The sequence below is a fragment of the Meles meles genome, chromosome 1 (genome assembly GCF_922984935.1).
Source record: "Meles meles chromosome 1, mMelMel3.1 paternal haplotype, whole genome shotgun sequence".
NCBI lineage: Eukaryota > Metazoa > Chordata > Mammalia > Carnivora > Mustelidae > Meles > Meles meles.
Window position 1 is genome coordinate 175,105,947 of NC_060066.1, and position 20,589 is coordinate 175,126,535.

Genomic DNA, 20,589 nt, shown 5'->3' on the forward strand with positions numbered 1-20,589 from the left:
AATAGAGAGTTTAATAGCAAGACTTAATGGGAGAATCACAATGCAGACATGCTACTAGGCTCTGGAAAGAAATTGCTTGACCATTGCACACTACATGTCCAGAACGGCTCATAATGAGCTGGGTTCAACAGGACTCTCCAAGTTATAAAGTCAAGTGAGCTCAGAAACAATTCATTATGAGATGGAAATGGTACATCAAAAATCAAACCCAAGTGGGGCACCTGGATGGTACAGCAGGTTGAGCATCGACCTTTGGTTTCAACTCAGGTCATGATCTTGGGGTCATGAGATCCAGCCCTGCATGGGGCTCTGCACTCAGCAGGAAGTCTGCCCGGGGTTTTATTTCTCTCTCTCCCTCTCCCCTTCCCTCTGCTCCTGTGCTCATGTGCATGCTCTCGCTCTCTCTAAAAAATAAATAAATAAATAAATAAATCTTAAAAAAAGAAAAATCAAACCCAAGTAGAACAAAAGGGCACAAGTAAGATACATAAGTAGACAGCCAAGACTTCCCTAACAACTACCACAATTGTTCCTGCACCCATTCCTCAGTTCACATCTATAGCTGTTTGGGGGATTCTATATGACCAGCTCAAGGAAGAGATAAAAGCCAAAGCTTCGCTTATAAATAGCTTATAAATGGCTCAGTATGTGAATGCAAGCTGAAAAAAGAAACAACAACTTCATTACAGCCACACTTAGGGCTGACCTTGACAGTGGAAAGGGAAAATCTTCCCAAGGATAGAGCTTCAAATGATTCATCTGGTCATGAACTTTGTGTAAAAAGAAAAATGGCCAGAGGTGAGAATATATATAGACTCATGGGCAATTGCAAATGGACTGGCTAACTGGTCAGAGCCCTTTAAGGAAAAAGACTACAAATTATTATAAGAAGGCATGGGTGGAGGCAAATGAATGAACATAGGGAAATGTGTAACACTGATAAAGTGCAAAAATTCTTTTCACATGTTAATGCTCCCCAAGAAGCATCCAATGTAGAAGAGACACTGAATAACCAAGTGAACAAAATGACTCAGAGAGTTGACATGAGCCACCACAGAACTGGCATGATGGGGACATGAATAAAGTAGCCAGTGTGGGGGCGCCTGGGTGGCTCAGTGGATTAAGCCGCTGCCTTCGGCTCAGGTCATGATCTCAGGGTCCTGGGATCGAGCCCCGCATCGGGCTCTCTGCTCCGTGGGGAGCCTGCTTCCTCCTCTCTCTCTGCCTGCCTCTCTGCCTACTTGTGATCTCTCTCTGTCAAATAAATAAATAAAAAAAATCTTTAAAAAAAAAAAAAAAAAGTAGCCAGTGTGGCAGAAACCAAAATAGAAGCAAAGAAGGAGGCATGGACTCCCACTTACCAAGGCCCAATCAGGCTACCGCCCTCTCCAAACATCCAATTTGCAAATAACAGAGACCAACACTGAGCCCCCAATATAGCACTATGCCTCAAGCTGACCTACCAGTTACCACATCATTTTCATTCCGTCTTGAAAAGGCCAGCAATTGATCACCACAGGTATTCAACAGATACTTATTCCAAGTATGGGCTTTCCTTTCCTGTGCATAGAGCCCCAGCCATACCACTAGCAAAGGGCTTACAGAGTACCTGATCCACAGACATGGAATCCCATATAACATAGCATCTAACCAAGGGAATCACTTCACAACGAAGGACTGTGGTAGCAGGCCCATAATCATGGGCTCCAGTGGTCTTATCACATCATAGCACCATACAAAAGCATCCAGCCTTATAGAATATTGAAATGGCCTACTGAAGACACAGCTGATATACCACCTCAGAGATAAGAATGGTGTGCTATCCTCTAGGATACACCAAATGCACTGATTCAGAGCTATGCTCCCAGTAGGATGAACAGACAGTCTGAGAATCCAACAGGTAGAAACAGAAAATGGCCCCTATGTACCATCATTCCCAATGATCCACTGGAGGACCTTATATTTTCCGTCTGTACAATGCTGGGCTCCAGAGTTAGAGATCCTGGGCATACTTTTCCCAGGTGACATGTCAAGGGTCATACTGAGCTCTAAGTTATAGCTATAGCCGGTGCATTTGGGACTCTGTGTCCCTGGACTAAGAAGCAAGAAGAGAAATCACCATCATGTCAGGATAAATAACCCTCATCCTCAGATGGAAGTAGATCTGCTGTTACACAACACGAGCAACAAAGAGTATACGTGGGACTCAGATGATCCATCTGAGGGGATCCAACTGGGCAGGGATTGATACTCCCCTGCCCAGTTGTGACTATGAGTGGACTAATGCAACCACTTCAGACTGAGAACAGTATGGTTCTCAGATACCTCAAAAATGAGGGGTGGATCATATCAGTAGGTAAACCACCCAGACCAACAGAAATGATAGTTAATGGCAGGGGAGTTTAGACTGAATAGTGGAGGAGACAATGAGAACCAGTGTAGTCCTGAGAGCAGCTACACAATGGGGGCTTAAGCCTATCTCACTAACCCACTTCTTTTAAGTTTCCCATCAAAAAGAGAAGTCCAGGGTATCTGGCTGGTTCATTCAGTGGGGCATGAGACTCTTGATCTCAGAGCTGTGAGTTCGATCCCCATGTGGGTATAGAGATTACTTTAAAAATACACCAAATGCACTGATTCAGAGCTATTCAGGGGCACCTGGGTGGCTCCGTGGGTTAAGCCTCTGCCTTCAGCTCACGTCATGATCTCAGGGTCCTGGGATGGAGCCTGCATTGGGCTCTCTTGCTCAGCAGGGAGCCTGCTTTCCCCTGTCTCTTTGCCTGCCTCTCTGCCTACTTGTGATCTCTCTCTCTGTCAAATACATAAAGAAAATATTTTTTAAGAAATAAATAAAAATAAAATACTAAAATAAGAGAGAGAGAGAGAGAAGTCCATGGAACGCTGCAAGAACTGCTTTCAGTAAATGTTTGGAGACCTAGATCCTGCAAGACAAGAAATGGACTGTGGCAATTACTTGGATCTCCCTTCAAGAAAGAACTTGCATTTAAAAGAAAAAGAAGAATGTCTGGGTGGCTCAGTTGGTTTAGCATCCAACTTTTGGTCTCAGCTCAGGTCCTGATCTCACAGTCATGAGTTCAAGCCCTGCATTTATAAAAATAAAAAAATAAAAGAAGGGGCACCTGGGTGGCTCAGTGGGTTAAAGCCTTTGCCTTCGGCTCAGGTCATGATCCCAGGGTCCTGGGATCAAGCCCGACATCGACATCGGGCTCTCTGCTCAGCAGGGAGCCTGCTTCCCTTCCTCTCTCCCTCTGTCTGCCTCTCTGCCTACTTGTGATCTCTCTGTCAATTAAATAAATAAAATCTTTAAAAATAAATACGTAAAAATAAAAGAAGAAAGAACAAACTTGCACCCAGGTGCGTGGAGACAGCTAACAGCCTCCAGCTGCTCATCTTGGCTTTCCAGCTGAGTCCAGACTCTTCTGGGGAAGCTCCTAGCCTATGACTAAATATGGTGGGTATACCAGAACCTGGCCATTTCTTCCCAATGCAGAACTCCTCTAACAGGTGATCTTTGCTCTGGAGCTCCCAGGATTGGCAGAGTTTTGCTGTTTGTTTTTTTAATCTATATCACAGATTGAGGCTCTTGTAGGTCAGTTCAGCTTGCACTCCCTCTTCTTCCACTGCATTATCTACTCCCCATAAAATCTCTCACACTACAAACTCCATCTCAATATTTGCTTCTCAAGGGACAAAAGCAACATTCTATGTAATTAGCTCTTTTATGAATCATTTCATTTAACTAAGGTATTACTGCTATTCCCATTTCACAGATGAGAAACATGGGGCACAGAGAAGTTAAGTAACTCACCAAGATCACAGAGTAAAAGCAGTAGAACTAAAATTTGAACCCAGGTAGTCTGATTCCACAGCCTGAGCTTCAATCACTATGCTAGCAAAGGCATCTTCAGATATTAAGATGAGAGTAATTATATATTTTACTTAATTTTAGGAAGCAAAACAACAAAAGGACAGATATTAAAGAAAAACAGCATTTGGCTAAATATAAAAGAATTTTTTCTAATAAGTTATCAGCAATGAACAACAGAAGTGGTGTTTCAGGAAGTAATCAGGGCCTATCACCTGAGGGTTGAAATAGTCATGGATATTGTGAGAAGCTTTATAAAACAGATAAAAGTTCACCTAAATCAGTAAAAGATACACTGCTAAGTATTATGTGGAAAAAGGGGTCACCAGTCAATAAACTGGATAATATATTGCTGAACAAAGTTAAACCACTTTCTTTACTTTAACTCAATTTTTTTTTTAAGATTTTATTTATTTTTTTGACAGAGAGAGATCACAAGCAGGCAGAGAGGCAGGCAGAAAGAGTGAGAGGGAAGCAGGCTCCCCGCCGAGCAGAGAGCCCGATGCGCGACTTGATCCCAGGACCCTGAGATCATGACCTGAGCCGAAGGCAGAGGCTTAAACCACTGAGCCACCCAGGCGCCCCTTAACTCCTCAATTTTTAAAACACTAAAATGGGGGCATCTGGGTGGCTCAGTCTGTCAGGTGACTGCCTTCAGCTCAGGTCACGATCCTTTCCTGGAGTAAAGGATCAAGTCCCCCACAACGGGCTCCCTGCTCAGCAGGGAGTCTGCTTCTCCCTCTGACCCTCCCCCTTCTCATGCTCTCTCTCCCTCTCAAATAAAGTCTTTTTTTCTTTATTTTTAAGATTTTATTTATTTATCTGACAGAGATCACAAGTAGGCAGAGAGACAGGAGAGAGAAGGAGGGGGAAGCAGGCTCCCTGCTGAGCAGAGAGCCCAATGCGGGGCTCGATCCCAGGACACTAGGATCATGACCTGAACTAAAGACAGAGGCTCTAACCCACTGAGCCACCCAGAAGCCCCTCAAATAAACTCTTTAAAAAATATAAAAAATAAAAACAAAATAAAATACTAAAGTGTATTTATAAACTCTATCTGAGGGATATAGTATACTGAAAAACCCAAACTTATTTGACTAAAGAATACTTCCTTGCTTCCAGCCCAGAACGATTTAGTTCCAAAGTCAATATTCATCGTTCAAGGTCTCCAGAGGCTAATAAGGAAAAGAATGACAATTTTCTAGCTGGTTAACAATTTTCCAAATAGTCAAAACATCACCTATCTACCTATATGTCAAAATAATCATCTCTAATACCTTGAGGGTAGAAAGGCTATATAAAAGTTCTGTCACTAAGCTGCATTTCATTTTTTTTTAATGCAAAGCATGCCTTTGTTTTATCAACAAACTCTCTAAAGATCTACAATAATGGGTTCACATTTTAATTACTGAATTCTCACTTTATGAGCAATACAAAAGCTTTATTTCAAGTGTGCTACTGGTGACCTGGTTATTTTCACATAACAGCTCTAGATGCTTTTTTTTTCTCTCAAATGCATATACACTGGGGCACCTGGGTGGCTCAGTGGGTTAAGCCGCTGCCTTCGGCTCAGGTCATGATCTCAGGGTCCTGGGATCGAGCCCCACATCGGGTTCTCCACTCAGCGGGGAGCCTGTTTCCTCCTCTCTCTCTCTGCCTGCCTCTCTGTCTACTTGTGATCTCTCTCTCTTTCTGTCAAATAAATAAATAAATAAATAACCTTTAAAAAAAAATGCATAAGCAATGGCTACGGTCGCCAAACTGTGGAAAGAACCAAGATGCCCTTCAACGGATGAATGGATAAGGAAGATGTGGTCCATATACACAATGGAGTATTATGCCTCCATCAGAAAGGATGAATACCCAACTTTTGTAGCAACATGGACGGGACTGGAAGAAATTATGCTGAGCGAAATAAGTCAAGCAGAGAGAGTCAAGTATCATATGGTCTCATTTATTTGTGGAGCATAACAAATAACATGGAGGACATGGGGAGATGGAGAGGAGAGGGAGTTGAGGGAAACTGGAAGGGGAGATGAACCATGAGAGACTATGGACTCTGAAAAACAACCAGAGGGTTTTGAAGGGGCGGGGGGGGTGGGAGGTTGAGGAACCAGGTTGTGGGTAATAGGGAGGGCACGTACTGCATGGAGCACTGGGTGTGATACCAAAACAATGAACACTGTTATGCTGTAAATAAACAAATAAAAAAAAATGCATATACACTACCACAAGAAAGGACATAAGAATGGGGGGTAACAGGTATGGAGGGAAAAAGCAACAGTTAAAACTACTCATCCAGCTAATTCCCAGACTTTCTGTGTCGTTATTTAGAAATACAGTCTCTTGGGGCACCTGGGTGGCTCAGTGGGTTGGGTCTCTGCCTTCCGCTCGGGTCGTGATCCCAGGGTCCTGGAATCGAGCCCTGCGTTGGGAGTGGCGGGGGGGGTCTCTGCTCAGCAGGGGGCCTGCTTCCTCCTCTCTCTCTGCCTAGTTGTGATCTCTCTCTCCATCAAATGAATAAATATAATCTTTAAAAAAAAGAAATACAGTCTCTTTACTTATTACAGGGGAAATTTCTATGTAAATTTCAGTCCCTTGTTTTAATTCTCCTATTTTTCTTAGCCCATTGCTACCTATTCTCTTTCTTCATTAATGATACTATCACCATGGCCTGGAGCTGTTCATATGCCATCTATTTTTTCATTCAGTTCTCTGGAAATCTCAATGGAATATTAAATGTGGAAGGGGCATTAACATCTAGTCCACCACTCATTTTCAAATGAGAGAAATGATGCCCAGAGATCAGTTATTACTATTTTTCTAATAATAGCAAATTATCAGTTATCTATTTCAAAAATACATATACGAAAGTTGAAATTCCCAAAATACACTAACACATTCTTTTTTTTTGAGAGAGCAAGAGAGCAAGCACAGAAGAATGGCAGAGGGAGAAGAAGAGAGAGAATCTCATGCAGGGTCCGATCCAGGACCCCAAGATCATCACCAAGAGTCAGACCCCAAGCTGACTGAGCCACCCAGACACCCCACATTTTTTTCTCATACAAAAAGCTACATGCCAGTAGTATACTTCAAAGGCAAATGCCACCAAAGTCAACCAACTAAACTTGAGCTCTCCTAATATGAATACTTCCCTAAAGCACTATGGAGTATCTTTTTTTTTTTTTTCAAGAGGGAGAGAGAGAGGCAGGGAGAGGGGCAGAGGGAGAGAGAGAACCCCCAGAAGACTCCCTGCTGAGCACAGAGCCCAACTGAGGGCCCTGATCTCTGGACCCTAAGATCATGACCTGAGCCAAAAATCAAGAGTCCACACTTAACCAACTGAACCACCCAGACACTGCTGGATTATCTTAAGATAAAACAAATACAAAACACGTGGAGAGGGTCACATGATGAAAAAGACTATAGACTTTGTAGTCAGAGACATATGGTTTGAATCATGGATGTAGGCTTAGGAAAATCAATAAAAATCTCCATGCCAGTTACCTTAGCTATAAAACGTGCATGACACTATGAATATTATAGGGTCATTTTAAGAATTAGAAAGAACATATGTGAAATACCTACCAGACAGCACACAATGGACAAAAATTTTATATTACACAAATAATTAATACAAGGCAAAAGAAATCAAGAAAAACTCCATAAACCTGGAATCTCTTTTTTGGCGGGTGGGATGGGGGCCTCCATGCCCATCGTGGAGCCCAAGTCAAGACTTGAACCCATGACTCTGAGATCAACACTGAGCTGAAATCAAGAGTCTGGTGCTTAACGGACTGAGCCACCTAGGCATCCCAAACCTGGAATCTTTAAAAGGCAGGATAGTGGGGTATAGAGAAATAGGAAGTGAGGCACGATGATGCTGGAACCAATTAGGAAGGGCTATGCCAGATTAAAGAATCTAAACCTTGCTTTTTACTTATTTTTAACAACTGATAATTTATTAAAAAGGTTGATTTAAGTATCTGCAATAGTGACTTCAACATTGACTCCTGGCTCAATACTGATCAAAGTAATCTGTTTAACAATCTCACAAGGACTATACAAATCAATGAGTCACTTGTAGATCCTCATCTGAAAACAATCCCAAATCTTAGAACCTTCACCACAAGAAAGTTTTTCTTTTCTTGATGGGCACCAGAACTGGTCCTTTCACCTTGAGATTCTTTTCCTTTGAACCTCTGATCAAGTCAGCGCACACCTTCTCCAAGTACTTGCGTAGGCTGTGGCTGATCAGATCTAATTCGATGAATCACCACCTCGGGTTCCACCGGGGCCTTCCCGGTGTCTTTAAAAGCTATGGCTGTAGCAGGAGTGCAGCTTCCTGACAGACTTGTTCTTGGTGAAAGGGAGCAAATAGTGGTGAGTCAGGAGCAGGAGCCGGGTGCCCAGAGCTGTAACTGCAGTACCATCTCCCTTGCAGAGCTCAACCTTCTTTTTTAGACATTTAGCAGAACCTTCCAAGAATGACCTCACAATAATCTCAAAAATAGTTTACTTCAGGGGCACCTGGGTGGCTCAGTGGGTTAAAGCCTCTGCCTTCGGCACAGGTCATAATCCCAGGGTCCTGGGATCAAGCCAATCAGGGAGCCTGCTTCCTCTTCACTCTGCCTGCTTGTGATCTCTGTCAAATAAATAAATAAAACCTTAAAAAAAAAAAAAGGTAGTTTACTTCAGCTACTAATTAAAAACAAAAACAGAGACGCCTGGGTAGTGCAGTCGGTTAAGCATCTGCCTTCAGTGGCTCAGGTCATAATCCCAGGATCCTGGGATCAAGCTGGTGTCAGGCTCCCTGCTCAGAGGGAGTCCTCTGCCTCCTCTCTATCTCCCCACCCTCCCAACATCTCCCCTTATGTTCACTGTTTCTCTCTCTCTCTCAAATAAAATTAAAAAAAAAAAAAAATACAAAAACAAAAACAAACACCTATGGGCAGTTTTATCACCAGAATCACAAAAATGTTTAGATGATGTATTCTTAAGTCTTAAGGTTTTTCTCAAACTGGCAGTATTCTGCTTCAATTACTTTTTAAGTGCTGTTTCTCTTGTTCAATTGAAAATGAAAAATGGAGGCTAAAATTACATAAACCCTGACAATATTTCCACAAAATTTTTAAAATGCTTGTTATTTTAGTAAAGAGAATTTTGAGAGAGCTGAGGTTCTGCTTAGATACAATAACAAAAACATATACCATTTACTCTTTCTTCATTTTAATAAAACAAACTCTGGCAGATAAACTAAAACACTATAACCATGAGAGGTTAGAAAAGAATCATATTATAGGAGCACCTGGCTGGCTCAGTCCATAGAGCATGCAACTCTTGATCTCAGGTTGTGAGTTTGAGGCCCATCTTGGGTGTAGCAATTACTCAAAAATAAAATCTTAGGGCGCCTGAGTGGCTCAGTTGGTTAAATGTCTGCCTTTGGCTCAGGTCATCACCACAGGGTCCCGGGATGGAGCCCCACATTATGCTCCGTGCTCAGTGGAGATCCTGCTTCTCCGCTCTCCCTCTGCTGCTTCCCCTGCTTGTGTGTGCTCTCTCTTTCTGTCAGATAAATAAAATCTTTAAAAAATAAAAAACTAATAATAATAAATAGGGGCACCTGGGTGGCTCAGTGGTTGAGCGTCTGCCTTCAGCTCAGGTCATGATCCCAGGATCCTGGGATGGAGTCCCACGTCAGGCCCCCTGCTCGGCAGGAAGCCTTCTCCTCCCTTTCCCACTCCCCCTGCTTGTGTTCCCTCTCTCGCTGTGTCTCTCTGTCAAATAAAATCTTTAAAAATAAGTAAATAAATAAATAAAATCTTTTAAAAACCTTTTAAAAAAAAGGAACCATATTACAAGCAGAAAAAAAATTAATCTTCATTATTGGGTATGTACCCAAAACAAAGGAAAACACTTGTACATTAAATGTTCATAGCAATATTATTCATAACAACCAAAGAGAAAAAATAACCCAAACTGACAAAGGGATAAATAAAATGCGGTATATCCATATAATGGAATATCATTTGGCAGTATAAAGAGATGAAGTAGGAGCACCGGGGTGGCTCAGTGGGTTAAAGCCTCTGCCTTCGGATCAGGTCATGATCCCAGGGTCCTGGGATCGAGCCCCAAGTCGGGCTCTCTGCTCAGCAGGGAGCCTGCTTCCCCCCTCTCTCTCTGCCTGTCTCTCTGCCTACTTGTGATCGCTATCAAATAAATAAATAAATAATCTTTTTAAAAAATAAAATAAAATAAAGCGATGAAGTACTGATATATGCTGCAACATGGACAAACCCTAAAGACATTATGCTAAAAGAAAGAAACCACTCACGTATCCTATAATTCCATTTATATGAAATGTCCAGAACATACAGGTAAATCCATAGAGGGCAGAAAGCACATTAGTAGTTGCCTAGGGCTGTCAAGATTGGGAGGAATTTCTGTTTGGAGTGATGAAAATGTCCAAAATTAGATGGTGGTGATAGCTGCATAATTCTGAGTAGTCTAACAGCATTGAACAGCATTGTACCCTTTAAATGGATTAACTGCATGGTATCCGAAATATATCTATTTTTTTTTTATAAAGCTGTTCTTAAAAAAAAAAAAGAGGGGCGCCTGGGTGGCTCAGTGGGTTAAGCCGCTGCCTTCGGCTCAGGTAATGATCTCAGGGTCCTGGGATCGAGCCCCGCATCGGGCTCTCTGCTCAGCAGGAAGCCTGCTTCCTCCTCTCTCTCTCTGCCTGCCTCTCTGCCTACTTGTGATCTCTCTCTGTGTGTCAAATAAATAAATAAAATCTTAAAAAAAAAAAAGCCTTACCTAATATTTTAAATTTAATTGAAATACATATGTTCTTCACTTCACGTGGTAATATTTATATTTATAACTTATAATTGTATATTTGATATATATTTACTTCATGTATATTAACCATATATATGTATATATAAATATTTATTTGTAATAATGCATAATAATTTATAATATAATAATTAATATTAATGTTAGTATTATTTTTCTAAAGTTAATATTATTTAAAATAGCCAGAAGAACCCAGGACTGAATAGACCCAAACTTTTCCTAATTAATGGAAAATTCCAGACTCCTTTTACCATTTCCTTAGGTCTTATTTCCTAAGACTCCTTCCCTCAAGATACTAAATTTTCATTTAATTTTAATTAATCTTTAAAACCTAGGGCATGGATTTACTACTTCTGTATTTTAAAAAAGGCAACAGAACTACCATCATAGATATTAAGTCACATATCCTTATGGATAAATTATCATAAACAATCAGAAAAAAGATGACAAATCACCACAGAACGATCAACTAAAGAAATTAGTATAGTCCAAAGCCTAGAGCCACAAAAGCATTTTTAAGCTTAATTAGACAACTGTAAGGATTTTTTTTTTAAGATTTTATTTATTTATTTGACAGACAGAGATCACAGAGAAGCAGGCAGAGAGAGAGAGGAGGAAGCAGGCTCCCCGCTGAGCAGAGATCCCGATGCGGGGCTCGATCCCAGGACTCTGGGATCATGACCTGAGCGGAAGGCAGAGGCTTTAACCCACTGAGCCACCCAGGCGCCCCAACTGTAAGGATTTTTAAACTAAAAGATAATTTATAGGAAAAAAAATTAAGATTTTTACAAATAGTTCTCTAATATAAAATCCCAAATGCCTCAAGATACCCATCACACAGGGGCGCCTGGGTGGCTCAGTTGGTTAAGCGACTGCCTTCAGCTCAGGTCGTGATCCCGGAGTCCTGGGATAGAGTCCCACATCCGGCTCCCAGCTCCATGGGGAGTCTGCTTCTCCCTCTGACCTCTCCTCTCATGCTCTCTCACTCTGTCTCTCTCTTGAATAAATAAATAAATAATAATTTAAAAAAAAAAAGATACCCATCACCACATTAAGTTTTCCTTTCCCTTGCCTAATATGAACCCAGTAACTTTTTCTTGATTTCAATGGGTCCAACGAGATTTCCTTATCTTTACCTTATTTTATTAAAGGCTGTCAAGAAATATTTCATAAGTATAAAACATTATATACTGCTCTCGTTTTTCCAACAGTTCAGTTCTATAAATGGGCTATTTATAATAATTAAAAGAAAAAAAGTTTAAAATATCACTTAATTTGTAAAATAGGAAATATAAAAAGAATTTAAGTACCATTTAATCTATAAAACAGGAAATATTTTACAAATAGCATTTTTTAATTGTTTTATTAAATAACATTTATAAAGCATAAAGCATTCCACTAATTACACCATTAAAATACTAACTCTACTGATAGCTTTGTTTCTACTTAATTTAGCAATCTCTAATAGTTCAAAAGTAATGTTGATTTTATTTCCTAGTTGTAAACTGTATTAATAATGATCTTTCAAGTTCTTTCAAACAGAAGTAAACAAGTAGTATATTTTCCACTTTCAGGGTAACAATGATTTACCAGGACTCATGGGACTGAATTGTAGCTCTGATTTACACATTTTATCGTTTGATCATCATAACAATCCTATAAAATGGGTACTAACGGCTTCATTTTATAGAAGAATAATTGAGGCTTAAAGGGGACAGGAAAATTGTCCATGGTTCTCTAGGTCATAAAACTGAATCCCATATCTGACAGGTTATAAAAATCTAGATCTGGGCACCTGGGTGGCTCAGTGGATTAAGCTGCTGCCTTCGGCTCAGGTCATGATCTTGGGGTCCTGGGATCGAGTCCCACATCAGGCTCTCTGCTCAGCGGGGAGCCTGCTTCTCTCTCTCTCTCTCTCTCTCTCTCTCTCTTTGCCTGCCTCTCTGTCTACTTGTGATCTCTCTGTCAAATAAATAAATAAAATCTTTAAAAAAAAATCTAGATCTAATCTACTATAGTTTGTAAGGAAAAGTCTGTTTTGAAAACCCTTCCGTTTTTAAATAATTTAAGTTTAATAAATGGATATTATTTTTAAAAACTAAGTATATGAACTATTTCTACTCAAAACTGCAACCATTTATCTTTTGCTGATTATTATACACTAAAAATGTTGCTCTATATTAATGCAAGTGAGGTACACACAAGTAAAAATCATGTAAAAGTCTGAAAATGAGTAATGGAAAACAAATAAAACTCTAACAATGTAATAAGTGTACCCTATGCATAGAGAACAGCTCATTTATTCAGTAAAAATGAAATGGGAAATATATATAACAATTATGATCAAAATTGTTTTCTATCAAAAATTTTTAAGAATTCTAAAAGTAGATGCAGTCTCTAAAAAAATCAAAGCTACTGGGTCGCCTCGCCTGGGTGGCTCAGTGGGTTAAGCCTCTGCCTTCAGCTCAGGTCGTGATCCCGGGGTCCTGGGATCAGCCCTGCATTAGGCTCTCTGCTCAGCAGGGAGCCTGCTTCCCGCCCCCCCTCTCTGCCTACTTGTGATCTCTCTCTCTGCCATATAAAGAAATAAATAAAATCTAAAAAAAAAAAAAAAAAATCAAAGCTACTATGTTTTAAGTCACATAGAAATTCCAAACCCTAATTTTTTTCTTTTTTTTTTTGCTTTTTTTTTTTTTTGCTTTTCCCAAAAGGAGGAATGGATGTGAACATTTATTGGGCACCTTCTAAGAGACAGATCCTGAGCTAATTGCTTTTTATTATTTTTATCTCATGGAACCAGTTCTACTTCCCTGTGATGGCAACTATTACTTGAATTATTACTACATAAGAAGCAACTCAGGATCTAAATGTCCCATTGTTCTAAGAGCTGTAATAAGGATTCCTGCCCACATCTGACTCCATACTCTGCACCACATCATGCAATTAACAACCATAAAACACCACACACACACACACACACACACCCCATCCCTCTAGGGACATAAGAAATAAGTTAAAATCCAGGCAATTATCTTTTTTTTTTTTTTTAAGATTTTACTTATTTATTCGACAGAGAGAGAGAGGGAACACAAACAGGGGGAGTAGGAGTGGGAGAAGCAGGCTCCCCGCAGAGTAGGGAGCCCGATGAGGGACTTGATCCCAGGATCCCTACCTGACACCCAACGACTGAGCCACCCAGGTGCCCCCAGGCAATTATCTTTTAAACAAGATTTGTGCCTTGCAACTCGTGTATGGCCAGCACATACCAGGTGCCAAATAAAAGTTTACTGAATGGTATAAACACTGGTAGCTTAGCAACGAAGAAGAAATGGGATCATCTTTATTCATTCTGTCTTTCTAAGGGAGATAATATACAACTATTGCTTACCAGGCAACATATACAACTTTCTCCTTACAGAATAAAATACTGAATCAGGAATTGGAAGTGAAAGGAATGACCACACATAAAAATTACTAATATTCTTAAAGGTCAAGTTATTGGATTAAACATTAGAAGCCTTAAAGAGAGATCAAGCATGATCTACTCAATTACAACTCTTGTCTGATGGCTGCCTTATAAATAAGAGTTAAACACGTTCTGCTTCCACAGCTGGCTAGTTGCTAGCAGAGACCACATTTTTGTATTACCTAGAACACCAAAGACAGGACCTGACACTTAATATTAATAGCTAAAACTTTATAAAGATCTTCTACAAATTATAAAACTGAATTAACCCTAAAAGCCTTGCAAGGTAAGTATATATCTAACCATACTTTATAGACAATGAATTCAAAGTCCAAGGAGAGATTAAGTGCAAGGTAAGTGGCCAGGTATTCTATAACACCACAGCTGCCAGAAAAGGCTCACAATATATGTTAATTGAATCAGCTATCTCTTGAAATATCCTTTTTCCTTCTATGATTTTAACACCATTATCTGTTGCTATGAAAAGTGTATTGCCACTTAAGATTGATAGCTTTCCTAGAAAACAGATACTGTCATTAGGCTTAATAAAGTTTGTTAACTTTTAACTTATTCTCAAACTTTAGTAGGATGAAGAACCAGGGAGCTTGATAAAAATCCTTGGGCCACCATTATCCCTAAAAATTCTGATTAAAGGTACCAGGAATCTGCATATTTTAATAAGCACTCTCAGCTAATTCTAATGATGGCAGTCTTCAGAGACACACTGAGAAGAACTAAACTACTTTTGCAATTTAATCTACTCCCCCCCAATTTTTTTAATCAAGCCAGTTTTTTACAACTATAAATATTTAAGCAAAATCTTACAAAAACAATCCAAGGCTACTACCTCTAACATGATAGGTTCTCAAAAATGTTTACTGCACCTCAGGAGCTTCCCATGCTGCACAGGAGGTAAGTCAGAGGTTTTTTAGGTAATTAACTATGTTATTCCATTTAAGTTGATGAATTCAACTACACCACAATGTAATTTAGTAAAACATTTTTATATGTCTTACACAAATGACTGGATGTTAAACAGTAAAAGGGAACAGTTAACTCTGAACCTAATAGAATAATAAAATCATAATAATTTGAATAATTATTAAAGTAATAATCACAAATAATTTTTAAATCACCAATAGTCCAAGCCCATTTAAAACTTTAAATGACCATCAAAATGTACTAATTATAAAATTATGGGTGACTTTTCCCTCACTATTAAATATTTATTGAGTTGGCACAGTACCTTTCTGTACTTTTCAAATTTTCTACAGTAAGCATATTTATTTTATTCACGATTATAAAAGTTTTAGAAGTACTTATTAATCCTACAGTCTTCACATTCATTATAGGGAAAGCAAGAATAACCCGTAACCACATTTATCATAAACCATAAACACCCAAATACCTGACTTAAGGTATCAAACTGTAATCATTACCTTATTTTCGCACTAATACCAGAACAAATCACTTAACCTCTAAAATTTAGACTATGTCCCATTTCCATCAGGTATCTGTTATTAGTACAGTTAGCACGACTTTTTAAAATCCTCTTGTCATCTGTTCCGTGGATCTATGTAGGTGGAACATTTTTGTACCAAGAACTGAGGCATTAAAATATTTACACTCTCTTATTACGGAAAAGGGGAAAGACCACTATTAAAAAAAAAACACATATTTTTATAATTGTATTTCCGAAGGAAACTAGGATTGGGGCAAAGCTAGGATGGGGCTTTCTCCAAGGTAGACCACTCTTAGGGGCAAAATGTAATAGAAAGCGACAGGGATGAGCCGCCAGCAGGTGATGAAATTTCAGCTCAAATAAAACGCAAACGGTTGTTTTCAACCCAGTCAGATCGGTGAATGACACTCGGGAGTACGGGGGGCTCTCAGGGCCCCGCACTTTCCGCACTCCAATTCTCACCAGCTCTCCCGCCCCTCCCCCCCGGGGCTCTGCGGGACTTGGTTTGGGGCACCGGGAAGCCAAGGCTGTTTGCAAACAGGCGTCCTCAGCCTCCCTCCAGGATGTACGTGCTGGGCCCGGGGTAAGAGGCTGCGCTCGGCCCGGGCCCGGGGCCAACCTGAGCGGTGCCAGTGCCTCCGCCAACACACCGGGCCGCAACGGAACCGAGGCCAGGGCGAGGGCTTCCCGGCTGCGCAGGGCCTACTAGCCCCCCACGCGCCTCCCGCCTCCCGGGGGACGCGGAGACAAGGGGTTGAGGGCCCAGAGCCGCGGGGTGGGGGAGGCGGCTGCAGCAGCAGGACGCCCCGTCCGCCCGGCCCGAGGGCTGCTGCCAGGGCCCTTCCCCGCGGCGGAAGGCCATCGAGCCCGGGACCGCGTCGCGCCACACTCACCTCGAGCAGCGGCCACCGCCGCCACAGCATGGCCGGGGGGGTCGTCCCTAAGCCGACAGCCTCCTCCTCCGGAGGACACCGGCGCGGCCCCAGGCGCCGCCGCGAAGCCTCCCGCTCCTGAAGGGGTTGTGGTCGCCGCTGTTACTGAGGCCCAGAGCCCGCCGAGCCTCATCGGGCTCACGGGCCGCCGCAGCCACGCGGTTCCCGGAGGAGCGCCGCTGAACCGGGCCGGGGGCGCAAGGCTACGGCGGGACGACCGAGGTGCTGCAGGCGGGGATCCTCGGCGAAGCCTCCAGCGTCGCCGTGGCCGCTCCTGCCGCCGGCGCCGCTGGGCCACAGCGCCCCCTGGACCCCACGCCCGGCTACGGCGCCGGGACTGCGGCGGCCGCCCGGACACGAGCGGCAGGGAACGCGGGGGAGCGCGGCCTGGGGATGGCGGGGGCCCGGCGCTGACTGCGCTGCCCTCGGCCCCCGGCCGGCCCCCGACAATGCCTCCCGGGAGGCGGAAGCCCCTCGATCTCCCACAGACCGTGGCGGGTGCCAGCCCCACCCCCAGCCCTCAGGCCGTGAGCGCCTTTGCACCTTTTCCTTCTCTCCAGGAGATGTGTGGACGTTTCTGTCACTCGGACGTTCACCTGAGAGCAGGAGGTGAGGGAATCTGCTCGTTTTCATCTCTCGTGATTCGAGAGGGATCCGTCTAAGCCCCTCGGTGTGTCTGGGTGTAAAAAGGGTGACCCAGAAACAACCTTTTTTCCATACACACACACAAAATCCTCCCCCAAAACAGATGAATTGTCTTTGACCTTAACTTTTTTTGGATCTAGAAATTTCCTACAGATACCAAATCCTTAATCCCAAGCCGCCCCAAAATTAGAAAAAAAATATAATAATATGCCGAGCAAGAGAATTGCCAACGGGTTGTCCTGAATCCATAAACAACTTAAAGGTAAGAAAAAAAACACCCATCTTTTCTAACTTACCCCCTCCCCCACCCCCACCTCATACCTCTACTCTTTCATCCCAACCCCGGTCAAATCCCAGGTAAGGATCTGAAGGAAGGAAATGTTAGCTAGTGCAGGCTGTGGAATCATTCTGTTTACAGATACCCCATTTTCAATCCCGTATAGGCTCTAGAGTGCAAACATCTGAACCAAAAGCAATGGAAACAGGCTGTCAGAAGGGAAATAGAGAAAGAAATTCTCCAAATCCTCTGGACCCAAATTTCCCAAGTAACAGTACATTATTTTATCGCAGAGTGCTATAGTAGAATAAGCAGGGACTTTGGTTCTTGATACTATCAATTCCAGCTCTGTCATGTTTAGCTATATGACCCTGGGTAAGTTACATAACATTTCTGAACCTGAGTTTTCTAATGCCTGCCTTGCTGGTTGTAGTGAAAATTGGAGATGATTTATGTGAAGGAACTGGCCCAGAAAAGATAGTCAATGTTAGTTCCAATTATTGTTGGTTCCAAAACACCCTCTCCGTCTTTCTTAGATTCAAGTTTTTTCCCATCTGTTTTTGTTCTCTCTCTCAATTTCTGTGTGCAAATATATCTTTATCAAAAGATGAGCACGTCAAAAAAAAAGGAGGGGGGGGTGAATGGTGCATTGTTCTTCATCATCCCTGGTTTGGGTAAAATTTTCCTAAGTTTCACTAATGGATTTATATAACATCACTCTGCTGATTAAAAACAAAAAACAGGGGCGCCTGGGTGGCTCAGTGGGTTAAAGCCTCTGCCTTCGGCTCAGGTCATGATCCCAGAGTCCTGGGATGGAGCAGCAGGGAGCCTGCTTCCTCCTCTCTCACTCTGCCTGCCTCTCCGCCTACTTGTAATTTCTGTCTTTCAAATAAATAAATAAAATCTTAAAAAAACAAAAAACAAAACAAACAAACAAAAACAGAGCTTAATGCACTGGATGCTATAATATTCTACTGCATAGCAGATTTTAGCATAAAGATAGTATATTTTTCTATATACAAAAATTATAAGACAACCTTACCTTACTTCAGGTTATGTCCTAATAATAATAAATCTTAATGAGAAAATTATATAAGGTCTCAGGGAACTTTCAAATAATAATTGAGCAGCTACCTTAGAGAAAATATAACCTTACAGCTCTCTTGCAATCAATGAGCTGTTCCTTTTCTGCACAATCCAGAGTGTGCCTTCACCACCTACTTCTGAGTCACGTTACCAAAAAAAAAAAAAAAAAGAAAAAATCACTATCCCGTTTTTATAACAAGAGAAACTGGGGCTCAGAGAGAAACTATGATTCATCCTCATGACAACTCTATGAATTAAGTACTCTACTACCACCATTTTACATGTGAAATACATCCAACCTAGAGGAAAGCTGGAAGTAGACCTTGAGATTTCTTCAGTCTCCCATCTGATGACCTAACAGTCCTTTTTGCAATATTCAGAAAATGCTGTAAGAGTAAGTTACTGTTGCTAAAAATTTTCAGTCTAGAGAAATGGGCCCTTTCATTTAGATTAGTTTGGCAGCCTAACATTAGCAGTGCTTTCGAAGCCTGGTTCACTACCACCACAGGAAATCTGCATTTGTTTATGAATAATCATGCTACCCAGGGTGTAGCTACTACATGAAGATGATTCATTTGTTCCCAAGACCAGTTTCCTCTTGCTTCACACTTTCTCTCCTTGTATTCAAATATGTTGCTGAAGGAGACAGTCTTTATCATCACTACCACTTCCTGATCATAGTAGACTCCTGTAAATCATTTCATCTATAATTTTATTCCATCATTCAACTCTTCTACCCAGTTTGCTCTCTGCTCCTGACAATATCTGTTTCCCCCTCTCTACTATAAATCTTTCTCATTTTAATCTTTTACCTGCCCTCAGTTGATTTGGTTACCCCACTCTCAATTTTGCATTGATTTCCATAATACAGTGACTCTAAAATACCGATTTATTCCTAATCTGACAGACCCCTTTCCATTTTCATTTTTATGCCATACACATTCTGTAGAAAGCCAGTATTCTAAAAATAGTTTCTTCACGTGAGTTTAAGCTGTTGCACTCTGATCAAAATTTTCTTTGCCCTTTAAAATTTGTTCTTGGGTGCCTGGGTGGCTCAGTTAGTTAAGCAGCTGTCTTCAGCTCAGGTCATGATTCCAGGGTCCTGGGTTCGAATCCTGCATTGGGCTCCCTGTTCAGTAGAGACCCTGCTTCTCCCTCTCCCTCTGCCTGTCTCTCTGCCTACTTGTGCTCTCTCTCAATCTCTCTGTCAAATAAATAAATAAAATCTTTTAAAAATAAAATAAAATAAAATTTGTTCTTAAAAATTAAAGTTGTGGGGCACCTGGCCAGCTCACTTAGAGAAGCATACAACTCTTGATCTCAATGTCCTGAGTTCAAGCCTCATGTTGGGTGGAGAGATCACTAAAAAAAATAATAATAATAAGCTTAAAAAGAAAATCAGTCATTTTACTTGTCAATTATACCTTAATAAACCTGGGGGGAAATGAAGCCAAAAAGATACGCATTTCCTGGCTTTGTGAATGGCATTGTAGTCATCTTTACAGTTGTGTTTCTGTCATGGACAATTGTTTACTGAGTCTAATAAGTTCTACTTCTTGATGTTACTAAAATTTCTCTCCAACTCCACTGCCATCCACTTTGGTCTAGATATATGCTCAATAAATGTGCAATGAGTAAAAAAGAGGAATGAGTGAATATTATATTTGTGTATGAGTATATATACTGTGTAAAGTTTGGGAGAAGGCACAAAACCTCTTTCATGTTCCCAGTAATCCTTGTGCTTCCCAATTTATAAGCACTTATCACTACATTGTCAATCTCTGCTTACTTATATGTCTCTGCTATCAGATTTTGAGCCCTGTGAGCCAGGTTCAATGTTTGATTCATCTCTGTGTCCCCACAGCCAGTCTCAGCATGGAATACAGCTCAGAGAATGTTAAACTGAACTAGGCTGGTTTAGCCTGATGTGCATCCAGCTAGTGCATTCCGCCCGTTCAGTGACTTTTTAGGTCT

At 41.4% G+C, this 20,589-nt stretch overlaps 2 protein-coding genes across 4 annotated transcripts in view; one reads left to right on the forward strand and one right to left on the reverse strand.

The window, feature by feature from the left end:
- The window catches only part of ZFYVE9 (zinc finger FYVE-type containing 9), a 204,249-nt gene extending 187,558 nt beyond the window's left edge, over window positions 1-16,691 (reverse strand). For all 3 annotated transcript variants that reach the window (XM_045998099.1, XM_045998090.1, XM_045998108.1), the window contains exon 1: window positions 16,569-16,691. The gene's annotated coding sequence lies outside the window, so the exon portion shown is untranslated. The remainder of the gene's footprint in view (window positions 1-16,568) is intronic.
- Window positions 1-17,508, forward strand: part of LOC123955975 (transcription initiation factor TFIID subunit 4-like) — a 36,082-nt gene extending 18,574 nt beyond the window's left edge. Inside the window, exons 3-5 of the mRNA XM_046028215.1 lie at window positions 16,065-16,351; window positions 16,442-17,216; window positions 17,393-17,508. Coding sequence (XP_045884171.1) covers window positions 16,065-16,351; window positions 16,442-17,216; window positions 17,393-17,442 — 1,112 coding nt within the window. The 3' untranslated portion in view covers window positions 17,443-17,508. The remainder of the gene's footprint in view (window positions 1-16,064; window positions 16,352-16,441; window positions 17,217-17,392) is intronic.
- The last annotated feature ends 3,081 nt before the right edge of the window (window positions 17,509-20,589 follow it).